This window comes from Molothrus aeneus, chromosome 16 (genome assembly GCF_037042795.1).
Source record: "Molothrus aeneus isolate 106 chromosome 16, BPBGC_Maene_1.0, whole genome shotgun sequence".
Classification (NCBI taxonomy): Eukaryota; Metazoa; Chordata; class Aves; order Passeriformes; family Icteridae; genus Molothrus; species Molothrus aeneus.
Genome location: NC_089661.1, coordinates 1,812,256 through 1,833,469, shown reverse-complemented (window position 1 = coordinate 1,833,469; position 21,214 = coordinate 1,812,256). Strand labels below are relative to the sequence as shown.

General features: G+C 50.7%; 1 protein-coding gene across 2 annotated transcripts in view; it reads left to right on the top strand.

The window, feature by feature from the left end:
* Nucleotides 1-21,214, top strand: part of RAB11FIP3 (RAB11 family interacting protein 3) — an 86,435-nt gene that overhangs the window by 9,240 nt on the left and 55,981 nt on the right. For both annotated transcript variants that reach the window (XM_066561230.1, XM_066561229.1), the window contains exon 2: nucleotides 12,848-12,941. In XM_066561230.1, coding sequence (XP_066417327.1) covers nucleotides 12,848-12,941 — 94 coding nt within the window. The remainder of the gene's footprint in view (nucleotides 1-12,847; nucleotides 12,942-21,214) is intronic.

The window sequence follows — 21,214 nt, the reverse complement described above, 5'->3', positions numbered from 1 at the left end:
GGCTCCTGCATGGCTCACAGCTCTGCAGGAATGGTCTCTTCTCCCCAAATTTTGGGTTCTGAAGGCTTCCCCTTCCCTGGAGAGCTGGTGTGGGGCAGAGGAAGTTATCAATGGTGCTGTGGGTTGTGGGGGAGGGAGGAGGAGGGGACAGGACCAAGGAGAGCCATGGGGACAGTTCCTGCCAAGTGGCACTAGTGCTGTGCTGGATGCTTGGTGTTGGCTCCATGGGGAGAGCAGCTGGAGAGCCCAAATCCCTGTGAGTGGTGGTGGATCCTTCCCTGGCACACAGCTCTCCTGCTTCTGGGGCTGGCCTGGGCTTTTCCTCCAGGGAACTGAGGATGGGAGAACCTCTCTTGGTGTGAACAGCCAGGTGTCTGCTGAGGAAGGGCAGGAGCCTCCCCTGGAATGGAAAATGGAAAAAAACCCTCCCTCTGAATTATTGTCATTTTGAAATTAAGGGGCTCTCAGACAAAGATATGGGAGCAGGAATAACAGTTCTTTACCAGGAAAACTAAAAATGAATACAAATGCAATAGTACAAAAAGAAAATCCACTGCCAGAGTGAGACCATGCCCTGTCCCCTGTGTGTCAGGGGGTGGCACAGCCCCATCCCATGGGGGCTCAGCCCTCCTGCAGTGCCAGCTGTGGCTCTGCTGGAGCAGGGATCCTGCACAAGGGGGGAGTTTTCCTCTGCAGCTCCAGGGCTGCTGGAGATGGGCCTGGGCTCCCTCTGGCCATGCAGGGCAGCAGAAGCTGCTCCTCTGGCAATGCAGGGGGCAAAGGCTGCTGTGCTGTCCCAGCACCTCAGATTGTACCCAGGTAGGAATGCTTGGCTCCTCCCCTGGGCGCAGCATCTCCCCATGGGATGCTGGAATTGGATCAGCCCTGCAGGGACACTCAGTGGCCATGGACAGCAGAGATCTCCTGCAGGGAGGATTGGCTGTGGGAGAGATAAAGAAAAACTGCCCATGAACAGCAGAGAACTGCCCCAGCTCTGACAGATTAAATAGAATAAACACCCCCAGCCTCACCTTCCAGCCTGAGACAGACCCCAGTGGGTCAGGGATGGGGCTCCTCATGGCCTTGGTCCAGGCACTTTATTCCTGATTTTGGTCAGGATTTTTCCCTCTCTATGGAGAAAACTGCTCTTAAAGCAGGGAATGGTGGAGGCTGCTGGGAGACTTCTCCCATCCAGCTCCTTGCATTGCCACAGCAAATCCTCTTTTCCCAGGAATGCCAGAGTGACTAAAGTGCCTTTGCTCCCTGTTCCCACATTCTGTGATCCTGTTGAAGCTGAAGCACTGAGGGACAGTGGTTTTTGCTGGGAATTTGTGTGCTGGGCACACGTGCATGAATTCCTGAGTTCCTTTGTGTGTCCTGGTGTGTCCCAGCTCTGCATGGCATGGGCTGGTGACAGCTCTGGGGATGTCCTGTGTCCTGTCAGTGTCCCAAGGGGGGTTACAGCTTTGTTTCCAGGCTGTTTCCCTGTTTGGCAGCATTGAACAGCCTCAGAGCACCCCAATTTATTTATTTTTAACATTATTTTTAATAACACATTGTAGATTTCCAGGAGAAAGAGCTCCCGTTCCCTCTGTGCAGTGTCCCGTGGTGAAATGCCAGGGCTGTTGTGTTGTGTTTGAGTCACTGCTGCTGCTGGAAGGGCTCCTCAGCCTGTTCCTGCTTCCTCCTGTCCCCTGAGGAGGAGGAGGAGAGGCAGAGGAGCTGCTGTGGGAGCTGCGTCATCTGGCAGGGCCTGGCTGTGGAAAATCCATCTGAGAGCAGGGGGAGCTGGGCTCCAGCAGGATGTGCACAACTCCAGGAGCCCAAAGCCTTTAGAAAGAAGCAGCTGCTGGGGGCAGGGAGCAAAGGGTGAGGCTGCTGTGGGCACAGGGGCTGCTCTGCCATCCCATATCCCAAACAAACACAGCACAAAATCCCCAGCAAACATAGAAACCTGGGGCTCTGCTTGGAGAATTCTGCACTGAAAGTCCCTGATGGGGGAGTGACAGCCAGCCCCAGCCTGGCTGGAGAGGCTGCTGGGGATGTCCTGTGTCCTGTCAGTGTCCCAGGGCTGCCCTTGGCTGGCCAGGGATGGAGAGGCAGCTGTTGGCTCCCTTTTGCCTGGCCACATTCCCTGTTTTTTCCAGGGGAGTGGCTGCTCTTCACCCTGCTCACTGGGTGTGTGTGTGTGAGGAGTTTACAGCTGGGGGGAAAACAAAATTTGGATATCCTTGTGGAATTTTTTCCCTGTGCTTGCTGCATGGATGCAGCAACCAGCTAGACCTCTGTGGCTGCTTGGAGCTTTGGGACCACTGTCCTGGCAGGGAGGGTGCACAGAGCAGAGCAGGGTTTGTGGAACCTTCCCTGACGGGTCCATGGGGAATTTTGGAAGCTTTGGTTCTGAACAGGAGTGTGCTGAAGGTCTGGGTTTGCAATAGGGGAGTTCTGGACACCTTGGTTTGGAGCAGGAGGGTCCTTGGTGACCAGCAGGGAATTCTCTTGCACCCTGAGCTGCTCCTCCGGGCTGTGTGAGCACCATCCCATGGTGGCACCGTGGCTGAGGGAGGTGGCACAGAGCTGGGTCCCTGTGCAGGGCAGGCCTTGCCTGCCAGCCTGGCACACACCTGCAGAGCCATGGAGCAGATCCAGGCTCTGCCCTGCCTGGGGAGGTGCCATGGGCTCTTTGCTTGCTGTGCTGATGCCTTCATGCCCAGAGCTTCCAGTCCCTCAGGTCCTGGGCTTCCCAAACTATGCATGGCATCTCAGCCTCCTCTCCCTTGCTCCAGGAGTCTCCTCTGAGCCTTTGATCCCTCCTGGGCTCCTTTTCCCTCTCTGGCAGTCTGCTGTGTGTCCTTCACACAAACAGCCCTTTCTGGAGCTCCCTGAGGAGGTGCCAAAGGGAGGGGAATAACCTGAAGCAGCTCTAAAAAAGAAATGACTCTTTATGCTTTGCTGGGCTCTGGTTCAGGCTTGTTTGTGGTACAATAAGCTCACTTTTGCCAGGGTGGCAGACACAGCAGGGCTGGGCCAGGCAGGTTCCTTCTGTCCTGCTCAGCTGCTGCTGTTTGCAGCTCCAGCTCCGTGTCCCCCAGAATCCCAGCATTTCCAGCTGAGAGGAGCAGCTCCCTGCCCAGCACAGGAGGGACCTGGAGCTGCTGGAGAGAGTCCAGGGGAGCCCCAGGGCTGGAGCCCCTCTGCTCTGGAGCCAGGCTGGGAGAGCTGGGGGTGCTCACCTGGAGAGGAGAAGGCTCCAGGGACACCTCAGAGCCCCTTGCAGGGCCTGAAGGGGCTCCAGGAGAGCTGCAGAGGGACTGGGGACAAGGCATGGAGGGACAGGACACAGGGAATGGCTGCCACTGCCAGAGGGCAGGGCTGGATGGGATATTGGGAATTAGGAATTGTTCCCTGGCAGGGTGGGCAGGCCCTGGCACAGGGTGCCCAGAGCAGCTGTGGCTGCCCCTGGATCCCTGGCAGTGCCCAAGGCCAGGCTGGGCAGGGCTTGGAGCAGCCTGGGACAGTGGGAGGTGTCCCTGCCATGGCAGGGGTGGCACTGGATGGGATTTAAGGTCCCTTCCCACGCAGATAATTCAGTGATTCTCTGGCTGTAATCCATGGATCAGTTACAGCCTGTACATTGTGCTGTGGGAGGGTGAGTGTGTCAGGCCATGATTCAGTCTGGGATGTGCCATGGGTGTTTTGTGCTGCTTTTCAACCTGGAGGGGAGCACAGGGAAGCAAACCCCAGAAATCCTGGATTCCCACACTTAGAAATGCTGGATTTCTGAGCCTGGGCAGCCTGTGGAACCCAACAGCTCCATCACAGGAATGCCTGTGTTTGCTGCAGGGAGCTTTGCCACAGCAGGCAAAACATTCAGCATCTTCAAATGCCTCATCCTTGGTATGTGACCTCCTGGGGTGTTTGATTGTCTTGGGGTTTTTTTTGGTTTTTTGTTCAGATCAGCTCCAAACCCTGGGGAGGCTCCTGTCCCTGTTCTGCAGGGGTTCAGCCCGGGGTGGCTCTGTGGTGGCACTGGGCTCTGTCCCCAGGGTGGCTCCACCCAGGTGTGTGTTTCACCTGAGCAGCAGCCAGGCTCTAAACCTTTTCTTCTTTCTTGATTTAACCCTGCCTCCTGCCCCTGAGCCGTGTTTGGAAGGGTGAGAACAGGTTTCCCTTGTCATCAGAGGAACAGAAACTAGAAACAAAGGCTTGGAGGGTGGAGGAAGAACCCTCTTGAAGTTCATTAAACAAATAAATGTTTAGAGCAGAACATGGTGGCTGCTGAAGCCTTTGAGCACTTAGGGAGCGACAGGAAATCTGGAACACTTGAGACAAACAATTAAATTTGGATTAAAACCATCTCAGCGTAACTTATATTCCTGTTAATGTTTCCAAACCATCCTTGAAGTTGTTTGTTTAAATATGTTTTTATGCTTCAGTGGCAACAATTGAGGGATAATTTGGAAATGTCACATTTGGCATTTGAGAACACACTTAAATACCACAAACTGAGGCTCCTGGAGCCCTGCTGAGCATGGAGGTGTTCCTGCCTCCAGACATCCATGGAGCTGCTGGGGTCAGTCCAGAAAGCTCCTGTACAGACCAGAGGAATTTCTACCAGCAGGGAAAATCTTGTGTTTCTGTGATTGAGATGACCCCAAGGTGTTGGAAAGTCTCTTTTTCCCAGCCCCTTGACTGAAGAAGTTGAGATTCCTCAGTTCTGCTTTCCAAGGTTGTTTATTTTCTCTTATCTGTTCCATTCTTTCTCTGACCTGCTGAGATCTGTCCTGCAGGTTGGGTTGTGGCACCCTGACCACCCTTGGGTGGTGTTGGCTTTTTATACCAAAAACTACCTGTACTTTATTTACAACAATTGTACAGTACCTATCACCTATGTTAGACAGTCTGTCTCTACTCTAAACCAATCCAGAAGTGGCACCATCCCAGCAGAAGATGGAGGACAAGAAGAAGAAGGACAGGACACACCCAGGTTCCTCCATCTTGCCTCTTGAACCCCCATTCTAAATCCCCAAAATTCTACTTTTTCACCCTGTGACAAATTCACTGTCATTCTACTCAGACTCTTGTGGCTTGTAAATCTTCACACAAAGTTGGGAATTGTTTCCATGGGTTAAAATCAAAGCCAAAGGTGTTTTTGGTGTTTCTGACTCCATGCCAAGGTCTCTGAGCCCCTTGCCAGGGTCTTGACTCATCCAGGGCAGCCAGAGGAATGTCCTGGGTTCCAGCAGGAAAATACCCCAAAATTCCAGGTGTGAGTGCTGCAGGTGGAGGAGATCTCCACAGTTCAGCTGCAGGCTCTCCTCTGGGGCCTGGCTGGGTCTGTTTGTCCTGGTTTCTCGTGGCTGTGGGCAGGAAGGATGTGGGTCCTCAGGTTTCTTTGGCTGCCAGCTCTGTGAAACACATTCTGGCTTTTTTTTCCTGCTTCCTGGTGAATTTGGAGTGTTTGAAGGAAAGTCTTCTCTGCGGGCTCCTGGTGAGTGGGGGGATCTGGTCCTCAGCATCAGCTTTGGGCTGGTGCTGGCTCACAGCTGGCTTGGAAATCTCTTCCTCCCCCTTCCAAAAGGGGAAAAGAGGAGTTTGGTGGGGAGGGAATTCTCTGCTGTCCATTCTGTATTTTCATCTCTCCACTCTGGTATTCCCTGCAGAAGGAGCCTGGGAAAGGCTTTGGGGCAAGACTGGGGGAGAAACTGCCCCAAAGAGGTGATGAACAGCAAAAGCTGTGGCAGGCTGAGGAGCTTTTCTCTTGGATTCCTGGGAAAAGGAGGATTTGTTAGGCAAGAGGGTTTGTAAGCCAAGGATCTCTTCCTGGGAAGAGGATCTGTCTTCCCCTTGGGAACTTGCTCACTTTGTTCATTCTGTCTTGGTTTGTGGGTGATCTCTCTCCCATTCCTCTGCTTTTAATACTTGCAGGTTTATCCTTACCATAATTATTCCCCTGCTAAACACAGGAGGTTTATTCCCCTTCTAGTTTAAATAGGAGCTTTGATTATTTCTTCTGTGGCAGGAAAAGGTGAGAACAAACCAGGCTGGGGCTTTCTTTGTCTCCTGCTCAGGAAGGTGTCTGGATCCTGCAGTGCTGGAGCCTGGGGATGAAGGGATGGGAGGGATGAAGGGATGGGAGGGATGAAGGGATGGGAGGGATGAGCTGATCTCTGGGCCAGGTTAGGGAAGGATGTTGCAGAAAACATCTTCACCAGGCTTGCTTGTGGTGGACCTTTAAACAGAGACTGAGCAGGCTGGATCTGCCTGCTGAGCTCCTCCTGGAGCTTTGGGAAAGGCTGGGAGAGCAAAATCCTGGCAGCAGCCCTGGGTCAGCACTGCCACTTGTGAAATAAATAATGCAGTTCTTGCACTGCTTACTCACAATTGGCCGGGGCTGCTCCCTGCAATGAGATCCTCCCCTCGGGGGTGTTTTAAAGGTTACTTAATTAGGTGTAATTGCAGCAGAATAGAAACCTGCTTTGAGGTTCTGAGTGCTCTGTGGAGTGCCAGCTCCTTCGGGCAGATGCTGTGAGCAGGGCTGGAGCCAGGGCTGTCAGCCTCCCCCTGGGCCTGCCTGTTGATGGTGATGAAGCCACAGGAGTGGAGGCCTGGGAGGCTGTTCCTGGCTTTGGGAATGGTGCAGCTGTGCTTCCCATCCCTGCAGCAGCCTGGGGAGCTGTGCTCACCCTGTCAGGCTGGTCATGCTCCCTCAGCAGCCAGCACAGGGCATGGATGTGCTCTGACCCCACAGAAATGCTGCATTAGCAGGGATCAGAGCATTGCAGCTGATCCCACTGCAGCCCATGGGTTCAGGGGATCTGAGGAGAGCTCTGTGGGACAGCTGGGTCTTTGGCACAGCCCCTTTGGTTTGGCTGCAGGAGCTTCAGCAGTTCCAGCCCCTTTCCCAAAGGTGAAAAAAGGATACTCTGCCTTTTGTCATCAGCATTTAAAACTATTACACATTTTTCTTTGAAAGGATTGCTTTAGCCCTGAGAGGCAAGGTGGGTTTTTAGGGAGCTTTGGCTCATCCCTTGTGTTAAACACAGAGGGTGGAGGTGCTGCATCCACCTTTGTGTAACCATGTTTATACAGGGTGTTCTCACTCAGGTGAATTCCTGTGGGCCCCACACCTGCCTGAGCAGGGAGGGGAGCAGCTGCTGTGAGCCCTCCCTCCTTTGTAGTGCTCAAAATCCCTCAGTTTGGCACTTCTGCCAATGCAGTGCTCGTTCTCCCCTCTGCCTGAGCGCAGGGATTGTCTCACAATGCAGAGATACAGGATGTTCAGAGCAGATCTGGCCTTCTGGCAGGCAGGGGAGAGGAATTAAAGTTACATGAGAAGTGCTTGGATTTTCATGTCCTGCCACAGCCAAGCAAGACACCAGGACCTTTTTCCTTTTTTTCCTTTTTTTTTTTCTTTTTTCCTGTTTTCCCCCCCTTTTCCCCCCCCTTTTCCCCCCTTCTTTCCCCCTTCTTTCCCCCTTTCCCCCCCCTTTTCCCTCCCTTTTTCTCCCCTTTCCCCCCCTTCCTTTCCCCCCTTCCTTTCCCCTTTTTTCCTTTCCCCCCCTTCCTTTCCCCTTTTTTCCTTTCCCCCCCTTCCTTTCCCCTTTTTTTCTTTTCCCTCCCCATTTGCTTGGGTATTTTGAGGTCTGTATCAGGAATCTGTCAGTACTCATTCCTCCTCTTTGCCCCCAGACTCTGTAGATTAAAGCATCCCTGAGGGTTGATTTTATTCCCAGGGCAGGACATGGAAGGACCAGCCCTGTGAGACCCCCCATGATTTGATGCTCTGAGCTCCACCAGCCCTTCTTGGGGAGTGCTGTGGCCACTAGAAATCTCCCACCCCCTTCCCCCTCCAAAGAATGCATTTTTGGGATCTGCTTCAGCCCTGATCTCTGCCAGGATATGGGTGAAAGCTGCTGGCAGGCTCAGGGCTTGCAGGGGGTGTTGGCTGCCCAGAATTCCCTCAGGGATCACACCTGAAGCAAGCCCAGTGGATATTCTGTCCTGCTGAGTCCATCTGGGGTGTGCTGCAGGCATGCAGCATCCCTAAGGATGGAGAGGAGAGGCCCAGAGCTTCCTTTTCCTTCTCTAAACAGGGAATTCACAGCTGGGGAATCCTTCACCTCCCTGGGAAACTCCACTGCCAAGGCTTTGTGTGTGAGCTGGAATGTGGAGCGGTCACTGCCGGAGCTCAGGGTCATTTGCTGAGCTGAGTTCAGTGCATCAAAGCAAGGAAACTCTTTTTGTGCTGTGAGGGCCCCATGGGATCACAGTGTGGGCTCTGAATCCTTGGGTTTGGGGGTGGAGCAGCCTGGAGTGCACAGGATGCAGGGGTGTGGGATGGGGATGCTGCAAGGAGTCCTTGTGGTGCTGTTGAGGTGCCAGGTGACCTCCCCTCCTTGTCCCCACCTGCCCCATGTCCTGTTCCAGGAGGAATCCCCTGGTCTGGGCTGTGTCCCTGGCACAGGGGTGACCAGATGCCACCCCCTGTCACAGACATATTTTATGAAAAATCCTTTGCCAGGACTTTTTCTCCTGAGAAGCTGAGAGGCCTCAGAAATGAAATATAAACAAGGATTATCTGCTGCTGTGGAATGTGGCTGGTGCATCTTTGATTGGTCTCATGTGAATGGTTTCCACTTGATGACCAATCCCAGTCCAGCTGTGTTGGGACTCTGATCAGTCACAAGATTTTGTCATTCTTTTCCTTGCTAGCCTAGTGATGAAATCATTTTTTTCTATTCTTTAGTATAGTTTTAATATATAAATCTATAATATATAGTATATTAATAATAATATATAAATCTATAATAATATATAGATTTATGTGTTATATATATAATTAATATATTATATATTATAGATTTATATATTAAATCTATAATATATACTATTATATTATTATATATTATACATATACTATTATATTATATATAATACTATTATATATAATATTTTATATATATATGATATATACTATATATAGTATATATATTATATATTATATATTATACTGTTATATTATATATTTTATATTTATTATTATAATTATAATAATATAATATATATTATATAGTATATATAATATAATATATAATATATATTATATTATATAATAATATAATATGTATTATATGATGGGGGGGGCATATGGGGGGTGGCATCTGCCAAGGGGGCTCTGGTCACCCCTGTGCCAGGGACACAGCCCAGACCAGGGGATTCCTCCTGGAAAAGGACATGGGGCAGGTGGGGACAAGGAGGGGAGGTCACCTGGCACCTCAAATCTATAATATATAAGGAATCTATAATATATAATTAATATATAAAATAAATATATTATATGTGTTTATTTCTATATAAATATAGAAATAAATATATCTAATATATATCATAAAATAATCAGCCTTCTGAAACATGGAGTCAAGATTCTCATCTCTTCCTTGGTCCTGGGGACCCTCAGACACCACCACAGCCCCCAGTTGTGCTCCTGCTGCTGAGGCTGTGCTCAGCTCCAGGCAGCCTGGCTGGCTTCAAGCAGTTTAAAGCTCTCACTTTCCAGCAGGATTTAAGTCAGCTGCTTAAACCACCTCATCCTCTTTCACTCTTTAATGCTCTGTGTTTCAGCTGCTCGGGCTCCAAGGAGGGTTTGTGACCAGCCACAGACACACACAGGAAGCAAACCCTTTATTTGGAGCATTTCTTGCTGGCCAAAAGCAGGACTGTGGCTTCTGTCTCGTGGCTTGAGCTCGGTGTTCAGCTTGGTGGAGTGTTCCTGTTGGTGCTGTGCCAGGAGGAGAGTGCTGGGAGCTGCTGTGCTCAGGCTTCAGCTGAAACCTCAAATCTGGGAGCTCAGAGCTGCTCACATGTACTGCATGCACCTAAAGCAGTTTGAGCCTCAGTGCTGTGGTTTTCCCAGCTGCCCTGATGAGGTACTGGGTTTAGCCCAGTCATCAAAATGAACAAATGAAGAAAACAATCCCAGATTGCTCCAAGCCCTGCCCAGCCTGGCCTTGGGCACTGCCAGGGATCCAGGGGCAGCCCCAGCTGCTCTGGGCACCCTGTGCCAGGGCCTGCCCACCCTCCCAGGGAACAATTCCTAATTCCCAATATCCCATCCATCCCTGCCCTCTGGCAGTGGGAGCCATTCCCTGTGTCCTGTCCCTCCAGGCCTTGTCCCCAGTCCCTCTCCAGCTCTCCTGGAGCCCCTTCAGGCCCTGCAAGGGGCTCTGAGGTGTCCCTGGAGCCTTCTCCTCTCCCAGCACCCCCAGCTCTCCCAGCCTGGCTCCAGAGGGGCTCCAGCTCCATTGCTGGGTGATGCTTGGTGAGAGGAGGAGTCCAGGAGCTGTGGGGACCAGGCAGACACAGCAAATATTCTTGTTTTCTGTCTGTGGGTTCTTTGGAGTGTCAGCAGCCACTCACCTCAGCCTGGGGTGGTGTCTCAAGGGGTAATGGTGATTTTAAGCCTGGCCAGCAAATCCAGGCAGGTTTGGATCAGCACAGACTGATCCAGCTTCTTCACTCTGTGCCTTTTGTTGTTTGCATTCATGATGTCTGGGTTGGGAAGTTTTCAGAACCATTTCCCCTCATTTCCCCCTGCCCACAGCCCAATTTAAATACCTTTTTTTCTCTTTTGCATAGGGCAGATACCTCCCTGTGTGTCCTGCCTGAGCTCTGGGTGGGTGAGGTGCCCTGCTGTGCCATTGGCACCAGGGGCTGAAGCCCTCTGTGGTCCTGAGGAGCTGAAAACCACAGAAACTGTAATTTAGAGTGTGTCATGCTAATCCCTTATAGGCTTATCAAGTCTGATTAAATGTCACTTGCCTTTCTGTTATCTCTGTACCCAGATAACAAATTAAGTGACAGCTTCATCCAGGCAGCTGCCAGATGCATTAACTGGAACTGACACATTCCTATGAGTTGTTTTTATTAGTCTCAAATACCTTTGTTTAACATACAAGAAACCTGACTCACCCAAGATGATGAGTGCCATGTGAGTTTAGGAGGTCTGTCTGCCAAAAAGGAGTGCTCTAGAAAACTGGAGAAGGTGTTTGTGTTGTCTTCTCCCATTGACAGAATCTCAGGTGAGCTTGGAAAGAGCTTTGAGATCTTCTAGTCCAGCCTGTGACCCATCCCTGCCTTGCCACCAGCCCGAGTGCCACTTCCAGCCTTTCCTTGGACATCTGCAGGGATGGGGACTCCAAACCTCTCTGGGCAGCCCCTGGCAATGCCAGACCAGCCTTTCTGGGGAGAAAGAAAGAAGAAAAGAGGAAATTGCTCCTGGTGTCCAGCTTGAGCTGGAGGCAGCTGGCAGGTGGGCACAGCAGTGCCCTGGGGGTTTGGGTTTCCTCTCGTGGCACTCCCACAGAGGCACAGCCTGAAATTCAGTGACAGGACCAGGGAGCAGCTGGAGCTGTGCCAGGGCAGGTTTAGGTTGGATATCAGGAAAGGTTCATCCCCAGAGGGTGCTGGCACTGCCCAGGCTCCCCAGGGAATGGGCACAGCCCCGAGGCTGCCAGAGCTCCAGGAGAGCTTGGATAGCGCTGCCAGGGATGCCCAGGGTGGGATTGCTGGGGTGTCTGTGCCTGGGCTTGGACTGGATGATCCCTGGGGGTCCCTTCCCACTCAGGATATTCTGTGATTCCATGTTTTATGGTCTCAGCCCTGTGGGTTCCTCCATGCCAGTGGAATTTTTGCTGTTCCTGTGGGAATGTGGGATGGCCAAAGCATGTGGAGCCGTGGGTGAACAGCGCTGAGTGTGCTGTAGATGTGATTTTCCTTTAGAAACACATAGCTGGCTTTCAGAAAACCAAAAAGAGCTCAAAGCATCCCCCCAGTGCTGCTGCAGGGTGAGCAGGGCAGCTCTGAGCTCCATGGGCTGAGTCTCCTTTGAGACCTGTGTGAGAGGAGAGGTTTGGTGATTCACCAGCTCCTTCCCCAGAACAAACTGAAACCCCAAACTGAAACTGCACAAATGCAGCCCTGGATACTCCTTCCTGTGCATGAGGAAGAGGAGGAGGATGTGCCCAGGTGAGGGCAGCTCTGTGGGCAGCTCTGCAGCATGGAGCTCACCTCTCTGACCTCCCCAGCTTCCTCCTGGGATTGTTCCTCAGCTGAAGGATGTGCTGCAAAAATAGACAAAGGTGCCTCAAAAGCTCTTAAAACCAGGGATAAATGTCTGGTTCAGCTTGAGAAGAATCTGGTGTAAAGGATTTTCTGCTCATGGCAGAAGGAAGGAAGAGCCCAAATGCACCTTTTTGAGAGCCTTTGGGCCCTGTGGTTGTGCCCTTTTCCCATTCTCTTTGAACAGCCCAGACCATGCTCAGCAGGTCTCAGAGTGCCCCTTGCTGCAGCACCCCCATCCCAACCCTGGCCTGGTGTGATTCCCCTCCCCCCCAGGCATTGTCTAATTGGGAAAATGTTTCAATTATACGGCCTAAATTTGTAACATGGAGCAGTTCATTATCACCAAATCCCCTTAATTGGGCCCTCCTACCAGGCAGCCTATTACAGAGTTTCCCAATTAAGACAGGACCTCTTTAAAACCCATAAAAATAAACAAATCCCTGGCAAAGCAGGTCCATGTTACAGGAGACATTGCCTGAAATGCTGCTTCAAGGCTAAACAAGAGTTTCAACACCAACCCAGTCCTAATTAACCCCTTTGTTCTGATTACTTATGTTCCCTTCAAGGAGAACAGACACAGGTTGGGGTCAGCTCAAGAAATTCACTGTTATTTTCTCAAATCTTTCTGATTAAGAGGAAAAAGTTGGTTGCAAGGTGCTTCTGTGCTGGAAGCTGCTGTTTCCTGCAAGGATTCCATAGGTAACTCTGCTTTTTTTGGTTGCAGGTAAAGGACCTAACAAAATACCTGGATCCCAGTGGATTGGGAGTTATCAGCTTTGAAGATTTCCATCGGGGCATCAGAGCCATCAGAAATGGAGGTGAGCTTCCTGCTGTGCTCTGAGTGAGGGTGGGAATTGGCCAAATTTAACACCATGGTTGAGCTGAGGAGATTGTTCCAAGAGAAGGAAAACCTTGGGGAAAACCATCTGGGTTTGGTTTTCTGAGAGTTCCTGCTCTGTGCTGGGTGGAGGGGAAGGGGAAGAGGTTGGGGGCATTTAATAGGGGTTGAAAAGGTGGTAGAGCAGTTGTGGTGGTGGTTCCATGTTTTGTTGTTTATCAGGAAAGTTCCTTCCTACAAAGGAAGGGGAAATCATTTCCTCCTGGCTGGGTGTCTCTCACCTGTGTTTTTGGGGGTTCTTGCTCTGGTGGAGTGCCTGCCATGCTGCTGGAGGTGTCTGGGAGCTGCTGGCTGTGACATCTTCCAAACACTGGCACTGAGCATGGAATGGTTTGGGTTGGAAGGGCCTTAACACTCAGCTCATACCACCCATGGACAGGGCATCTTCCACTGGAATGGAAATCACCATGCATTTACCAATTTACTGATGGATTTACCAATGCATTTATAACCTTCACTCTGAGTGTTTGGGGGATCAACATGCTCAGATGGTTTTCAGCAAGCAGCACATGAAACCAGAGCTTTGAACTCCCTGGCTGGAGTCAGGATGATCTTCCAACAGGCAATGCCAGTCCCCACCTGGCTCCTGAGGGCTTTCTGCAAGTGCTTCCAGAGCAGCAGTTTGGTGAAATGTGAAGTGTCTTTCTGGCTGGTTGCCATTTGAACCCCTTTGCTGCAGAAAAGGTTTTTTTTCGGTTGTTTTTTTCAGTTTGGGATTTCTCTCAGAGTGCCAGAGGGTCATTTTGGGCCAGGCACGTTGTTATGGACAGGGTGTGAGAAATCTGGGAATCTCCTTGCGAGCAGCTGGAGTTCTGAATGTGCAAATGTGAATTATCATCCTTGCACAATAGTCAGCTCTGCTCAGAGATGCTTATCTGGGATCCCAGCCCTGCTGCCAGCCCTGCCCATGGAGTGTGCTGCAAGGGTGGCAAAGAACCACCCTTCCCATACAAACTGTGCTGTTCCAGGAGTAAAAACCCTCAAAGCAGTTTTCTCCTGTTCTTCTGTCCATTGTCCATTCCTCTTCCTTCTCCCCAGTTCCACCCCCACTTTATTTATTTCTTTATTTACTGCAAGGGTGCTGAGGCCCTGGCACAGGGTGCCCAGAGCAGCTGGGGCTGCCCCTGGATCCCTGGCAGTGCCCAAGGCCAGGCTGGGCAGGGCTGGGAGCAGCCTGGGACAGTGGAAGGTGTTGGAGTTGAAATGGGATTCAAAAGTTACCCAAAATGGAGTAAGGGGTGCCCAAATGCTGCAAAAATACAGCTGCAGAAAAGGTGATTGTGGGATTGGGACTCTCCAGACTTTGGGCTCCTCTTACTTAGAGCCCTGGAAGCACAGAATATCCTGAACTGGAAAGGACTGAGGGGAGGACCCAGTCCCACTCCTGCCCTGCACAGACCCCACAACAATCCCACCCTGGCATCCCTGGCAGTGCTGTCCAAACCCTTGGAGCTTTGAGCTCCCTTGCCACCCAAACCCCTCCAGGATGATTTGAGCTCAGGGCTGCAGTGTTTTATGGCAGCTCCCAAGTTTCCTGAGCAATTCCCAGCTGCCAGGAAGCAGGAGGAGCTGCAGCACACTATTAATTTGTAATAAATTGCCATTGGAGTAGAGCATTTGTGAAAGCCCAGGCTCGTGTTTCTCCTCAATAATTCATCCCTTTGGTGTTGTGTTCTATTAATTGAATGGGAAAAGCAGATCCAGGCAAAGCTTTTAGGGGCTCTATTTATTAAATTTGAAAGAGATTGATATGTGTTTATTACAGTGGTTAGGAAGGGCTGAGCTCTCTAACAGCACATGGCATTAAATGGTTATAAAAGAAGCCCAGGGCAGGGAGCAGAGGAGGTTCTTTGAGTCTCACAGCTGAGCACTGCTCACATTGAAGCCACCTGAAGGATTTGCTGCTGCTTTTTAGACAGTCAATATTGATCATCCCTTTGTAACCAAAGCAGAGGTCATGCTGCTGCTGGGTGTGCCTTTTAACAAGGTTTGTTAATTAGCTGGGCCTATTTTTAGTCAGGGAATGCTCTGCTGGATTTCTTGGTGCTCTGTAATTCTTGGGTCAGTTATAGAAGAGAGAGCTGGTGTCAGCTTGGACCTTTTGGTGTCTGTGTTAATGCAGGGTTTATTTCTGAGGATGTCCCACTCTTCTCTGCCTCTCTCCTCTCTGGGAGGAGATTTCCTGGGATTTGCTTGGAGCCTGGGAGCTGGGATTTCTCTGGAGCCTGGCAAACTGAAGGTGCAGTTACAAACCCAGCCAAATTTCCTCTGTCAGCTGCATTTCTCACAACTGCTTCAGGTCCACTTGGCTTTTCCATGCAGGATGCTGAGCTGTCTCTGTCCCTGTGCCAGGGCATGTCCCACTGCCCTCCAGCCTGGAGCAGGAGCCACTGAAGCCCTCACACAAAGCCCCAGGGCCACCTCTGCACTGGCCTGGGCCAGCTCTGTGTCTGTCTGGCCAGGTGATGCTGAGGGGGGGCAGAGCACAGGGATGAGGATTTGAGGCTTTAAGGAGAGGTTTTAGCCACTCCTGGCTGCCTCCTGCCCTCCCACAGTGAAGGCTGGACGGGAAAGCCTGGTTCTCATGGATGTAGGTTTTTGTAGGTTCTCATGGGTGCAGTTTTTTTGTAGGTTCTCATGGATGTCATTTTTTGTAGGTTCTCATGGATGTGGATTTCTGTAGGTTCTCATGGATGTTGTTTTTGTAGGTTCTCATGGGTGTAGATTTGGTAGGTTCTCATGGGTGCAGTTTTTGTAGGTTCTCATGGACCTAGTTTTTGTAGGTTCTCATGGATGTAGTGTTTTTGTACGTTCTCCTGGATGTAGTTTCTTGTAGGTTCTCATGGATGTAGATGTTGTAGGTTCTCATGGATGTGGATTTCTGTAGGTTCTTATGGATGTTGTTTTTGTAGGCTCTAAAGGATGTCATTTTTTGTAGGTTCTCATGGGTGTAGTTTTTGTTGGTTCTCATGGATGTGGATTTCTGTAGGTTCTCATGGATGTAGATTTTTTGTAGGTTCTCATGGATGTCATTTTTTGTAAGTTCTCATGAGTGTAGTTTTTGTAGGTTCTCTTGGGTGTAGTTTTTGTAGGTTCTCATGGATGTAGATTTTTGTAGGTTTTCATGGACATAGATTTTGTAAGTTCTCATGGATGTAGATTTTTTGTAGGTTTTCATGGACATAGATTTTGTAAGTTCTCATGGATGTAGATTTTTTGTAGGTTTTCATGGACGTAGATTTTGGTAGGTTCTCATGGATGTAGATTTTTTGTAGGTTCTCATGAGTGTAGTTTTTGTAGGTTCTCATGGATGTTGTTTTTGTAGGTTCTCATGGGTGTAGGTTTTTGTAGGTTCTCATGGATGTGTATTTCTGTAGGTTCTCATGGGTGTAGGTTTTTGTAGGTTCTCATGGATGTAGATTTTGTAGGTTCTCATGGGTGTAGGTTTTTGTAGGCTCTCATGGATGTGTATTTCTGTAGGTTCTCATGGGTGTAGATTTTGTAGGTTCTCATGGGTGTAGGTTTTTGTAGGCTCTCATGGATGTAGGGTTTTTTTTATACCAGCTGTGTGGATGGCCAGGGAGTGCTTCCAGAGTAATTTACCAGTAAATTTACCAGTAAATTTGGGTAAATCACCCAAATACCAGTAAATCCAGAGGGTTTCCCTGCTCTGGGAGGTGCTGAGCCTGTGGCTCTCAGGTCTGGGGCTTTGGGGACACAGGAGCTGCTGGCACAGGCTCAGCTCCCCGTGGTCTCTGTGTTCCTGCTCGTGGCTGCTGGATCCCCTTGGCCTTCCCTGCTGATTATTTATGTTCCCTTCAAGGGGACAGACACAGTTTGGGGTCAGCTCAAGAAATTCTCTGTTATTTTTTCAAGTCTTTCTGATAAAGAGGAAAAAGTTGGTTGCAAGGTGCTTCTGTGCTGGAAGCTGCTGTTTCCTGCAAGGATTCCATAGGTAACTCTGCTTTTTTTGGTTGCAGGGAAAGGACTTAGATAGCCTTACAAAAAAGACTAAGCTGAAGAATAGGCCAAGAAACACTTGTAGTGTATTGTAATTAGGAAATAGTTGGCTTCTGATTGTGATGGTGTGAATTATAACATCTGTGTTGTCTCAGGCTTCACATGAGACTAAAAATGGAATGAAAGTCTTTAAAATGCCTCTCAGCATTTTAATTTTTTAATTTTTTTAAATGCCTCTCAGCATTTTTAAAATTTTTTAAATGCCCCATCCCTGGGTCAGGAGAAGGCTTAGTCTGACAGGGTCCCCTTGTCCTTCCCTGCTCCTCAGGGAGTGGCTTGCCTGCTTTTCCAATGTGTGGATGGTGCCTGAGGGACTGGGCAGTCTGCAGAGCACAGGGGCAGTGTGGATCCAGCACTGGCAGCGTGGCAGGGGGGATAAATAACTCTGAGAAGTGGAATTTTACAGCCTTGCATTGTAAAACCTGAGAAACTGATAATGGAGGGAAGGCAGTAATGAAGGAGAGTATGATGTGTAAAAAAGGGGGTTTTGAGGCCTGGGGAGTTCTCAGCCAGAGGAAGACCTGGTGCATCTGGCTACCATTGTTGGATTAAAGGTTTTTTTTGACTTAGAGATGGGGTAACTGAGAGGTGTTTTAAAAATTTTTTATTTTATTTTCAGTCTTATGTGAAGTGTGAGACAATACAGATGTTATAATTTATGCTATTATAATCAGAAGCTAATTATTTCTTAATTATAATACATTATAAGCATTTCATGGTCTATCAGGTTTTGGTACACTATACTGCAAATGTCTTAAAGCTAATCATTTAAAATTGCACTTCATGAGTCTTACTACAATGTATCTTTTATGGTTCTGTTTCTCTAAAGTATCTAGTTTTATTTGTAAGGTTATTTTTTGAAACTTGTTTCTAGTTCTATTTCTCTCTTAATAATGTCTGTCTTATTCTATGGCATTTCTAAGATAGTATTTTTTATTTCAAGGTTTGTATACACATGTATACTATGTGAACCTTCTGTCAGGCTTTGAGAATTCTCTACAAATTCATTTCCCACATTTCCCTCTTTTTCTTGAATGGAAAAAATACTCCCAACAACCATCAGTGAGATCCAAGGGAAAAGAAACAGAGGGAGCCAGAGTGACTCCCTGCATCCTCACAGTGAGGAGCTCCAGCTCCTGGAGGATCTCCTCAGGATGAAACAGGAACCAGGGGTCACATCCCAGCCCCTTGGAAAGCTCAGCCTGGCAGGAAGGAGCCTGGTTGTGGGCAAGGAGCAGCTCTGGGATGGGGCAGGGAGGTTCCAGGGGGCTGGAATCACAAACTGAGGTGCCTGGAGCAAGGAGCAGCTGCCCTGGGATGGGGCAGGGAGGTTCCAGGGGGGCTGGAATCACAAACTGGGGTGCCTGGAGCAAGGAGCAGCTCTGGGATGGGGCAGGGAGGTTCCAGGGGGGCTGGAATCACAAACTGGGGTGCCTGGAGCAAGGAGCAGCTCTGGGATGGGGCAGGGAGGTTCCAGGGGGCTGGAATCACAAACTGGGGTGCCTGGAGCAAGGAGCAGCTCTGGGATGGGGCAGGGAGGTTCCAGGGGGCTGGAATCACAAACTGGGGTGCCTGGAGCAAGGAGCAGCTCTGGGATGGGGCAGGGAGGTTCCAGGGGGCTGGAATCACAAACTGGGGTGCCTGGAGCAAGGAGCAGCTCTGGGATGGGGCAGGGAGGTTCCAGGGGGCTGGAATCACAAACTGGGGTGCCTGGAGCAAGGAGCAGCTCTGGGATGGGGCAGTGAGGTTCCAGGGGGCTGGAATTACAAACTGGGGTGCCTGGAGCAAGGAGCAGCTCTGCTCCTCTGGGTCCTGGGTGCAGGAGCAGCTGGAGGGGGGTTTGTGGCAAACAGGATCAGGCACAGCTGGGCCAGGCACACAGCCAGGCCTGTGCTCACCCACAGAGCCCTTCCCTTGTCCAGGTATTGAAACCTTCAGAGCTTCAGACATACCTGGTGTTTCTGCAGGGGCCTCTCTGAACATCTCTGTGCTCACACTGCAGCTCACAAGGGTAAGGAGCAAGTTGTGTCATGCACACACATCCCAGGAGCTAAAACATCTGGAACATCTGTCTTGCAGGGAGCAGGCTGCAGGGAAGGGGCTGTGGGAGGTGCACACAGGGGCACTGCTGGAGGTGGCAGGCAGTTCAGGGACCTCTGTGCCAGGCAGGGAAAGGTGCATTCCTGGAGCTGCCAGCCTCACCCAGCCCTTCTGCCTTGGCTTCTGATCCCTGAACAAAGGGGCCCCTATGCACTGAGAACAGACAGGGCATCCACAGGGGGATGGATGTGTCCAGGAGCTCAGGGAGGGCCCCAGGATGGAAATAATCCCAGCTCCTTTTTCATTATTGTTAATTCTTAAATGCTTCAACTAAAAGCCCGTTGGGTTTGGGGAGATGGAAAATCCAGCTCAAGAGCCAACACCCAAACCTGGAAACTCTGAGTTCCTGTTTGCAAGGAGGGAGACCTGGGAGACCCCTGGCAGTGCCAGCCTTGGAGGAGCTGGATCACAAATCCACTGTGCCAAGGGAAAGATACTCCAGGGGCTGAGTGAGAGGAGCAGGAGGAGCCCCTTCAGCTCCCCAGAGGCACTTCCAAAGGCTGCCTGGAGGGAAGAGCCTGGAGCTGGGAAGCTGGAGCAGGCAGGGCAGGATGCTGAGGAGCAAATCCAGGGCTGGGGGGTCAGGCTGTGGCTCTGCCTGGAGCCTGGGTGGGAGCACCACACTGTTCCTAAGTGGAGCTGGCAGAGCCTTTGTGGGGCTGCAGCTCTCCAATCCCCATCCCAGGAGCATCCCTGGGAGGATCTCAGGGGGCATTTCCAGGGTTTCTGCTCCCCAAACCTTGGGAGGATCCCTGGAAGGATCTCAGGAGGCATTTCCAGGGTTTCTCTAATCCTGGGAGCATCCCTGGGAGGATCTGTGGGCTGTTCCCAGGGTTTCTGCTCTCCAATCCTGGAGCATCCCTGGGAGGATCTCAGGGGGCATTTCCAGGGTTTCTTCAGCCCTGTCCAGAAAGGTTGGTGAGCTCCTGGCAGCTGAGTGTCAGCTGGGAATTTCCTGAGAGGAAAGGCCACATGCAGCCCTTCTCTGAATAAAGGATGTGTGTTGTACCTTGTGGGAAAAATAGTAAAGGTAAGAAGAGACAGAACCCAATCCACCAATTTTTAGACACTTTTCAAATAACACACAGGTGAAACTGAAAGAAAATCCCCCTGTTTTAATTAGAAGCCCTGAGCTTCTCACCTTTACTATTTTTCCCACAGTACCTTAAAGGCTTAGAGCCAGGAGGGAGCTGCACATCAGCTCCCAAACCAGATCCACAGAGCTGTCCCACGTGCAGGCTGTGTGCCACATTCCCTGCTCCCACTGCTCTGGCTGTGCCTTGGGATGTGACAGTGCTCAGATGTCACCTCAGAGCCCAGTGTGCCCAGAAGCCACTCAGAGCCACTGCAGGCTGCACGTGGTGGCACAGGATGGCTGCCCTGGTGACCTGGATCCTGCTGGCTCCTGGGGGCATTCCAGGCTGTGGGATACCCAGGAAGGTAACCCCTGTTTGCTCTGTGTGGAGGTTTGGAGGTTTTTCCCCCCTCTGTAGGATCTGCATTGCAGATGGGTTTTGCTACGCAAAAGGAAAGCTTCCCTTGCCCAGGGATAATTGCAGAAGCCAAAGCTTGCATTCCCTTCCTCTCCCAATCCTGCAGTTATTTCTGTCTGTGGGCATCCTCAGCACCCTCTGCCCCACCTGGCTGCTGCAGGTGCAGTGGGTTTGCAACAGGGGGTGGCCAGGCCCAGGTGAATATTGCAGCTTTTGCTTTTGAGGAGGAAAGCCTTGCCCAGGGCTCAGCAGATGGAAGCAGAGCCCGTGTGCCTGTTTGACTGAACTCAGCGAGTAGCTGGCACCGCTCTGAGCACTTCCTACGTTCCCCTGGGATCTGCTGATCCCTGGATCCGTGCAGCACTGCTGCAGTGGAGACCTCCCTGCTGCTCCTGCTGCTCCTAACCCTGGCTGAAGCATCATCCACAGGGACACAGCTCCTTTGATGGCTGAAGGTAGGACAGATGCCTCTTTGTGTACAGCTGGCGTGCAGGGAACGGGGGGTGCTGTGAATGGGAAATCAAGATTGATTCATGAGCGAGAATAAAACCCAAATTGCTCTCATTATGTCTTCTGCTTT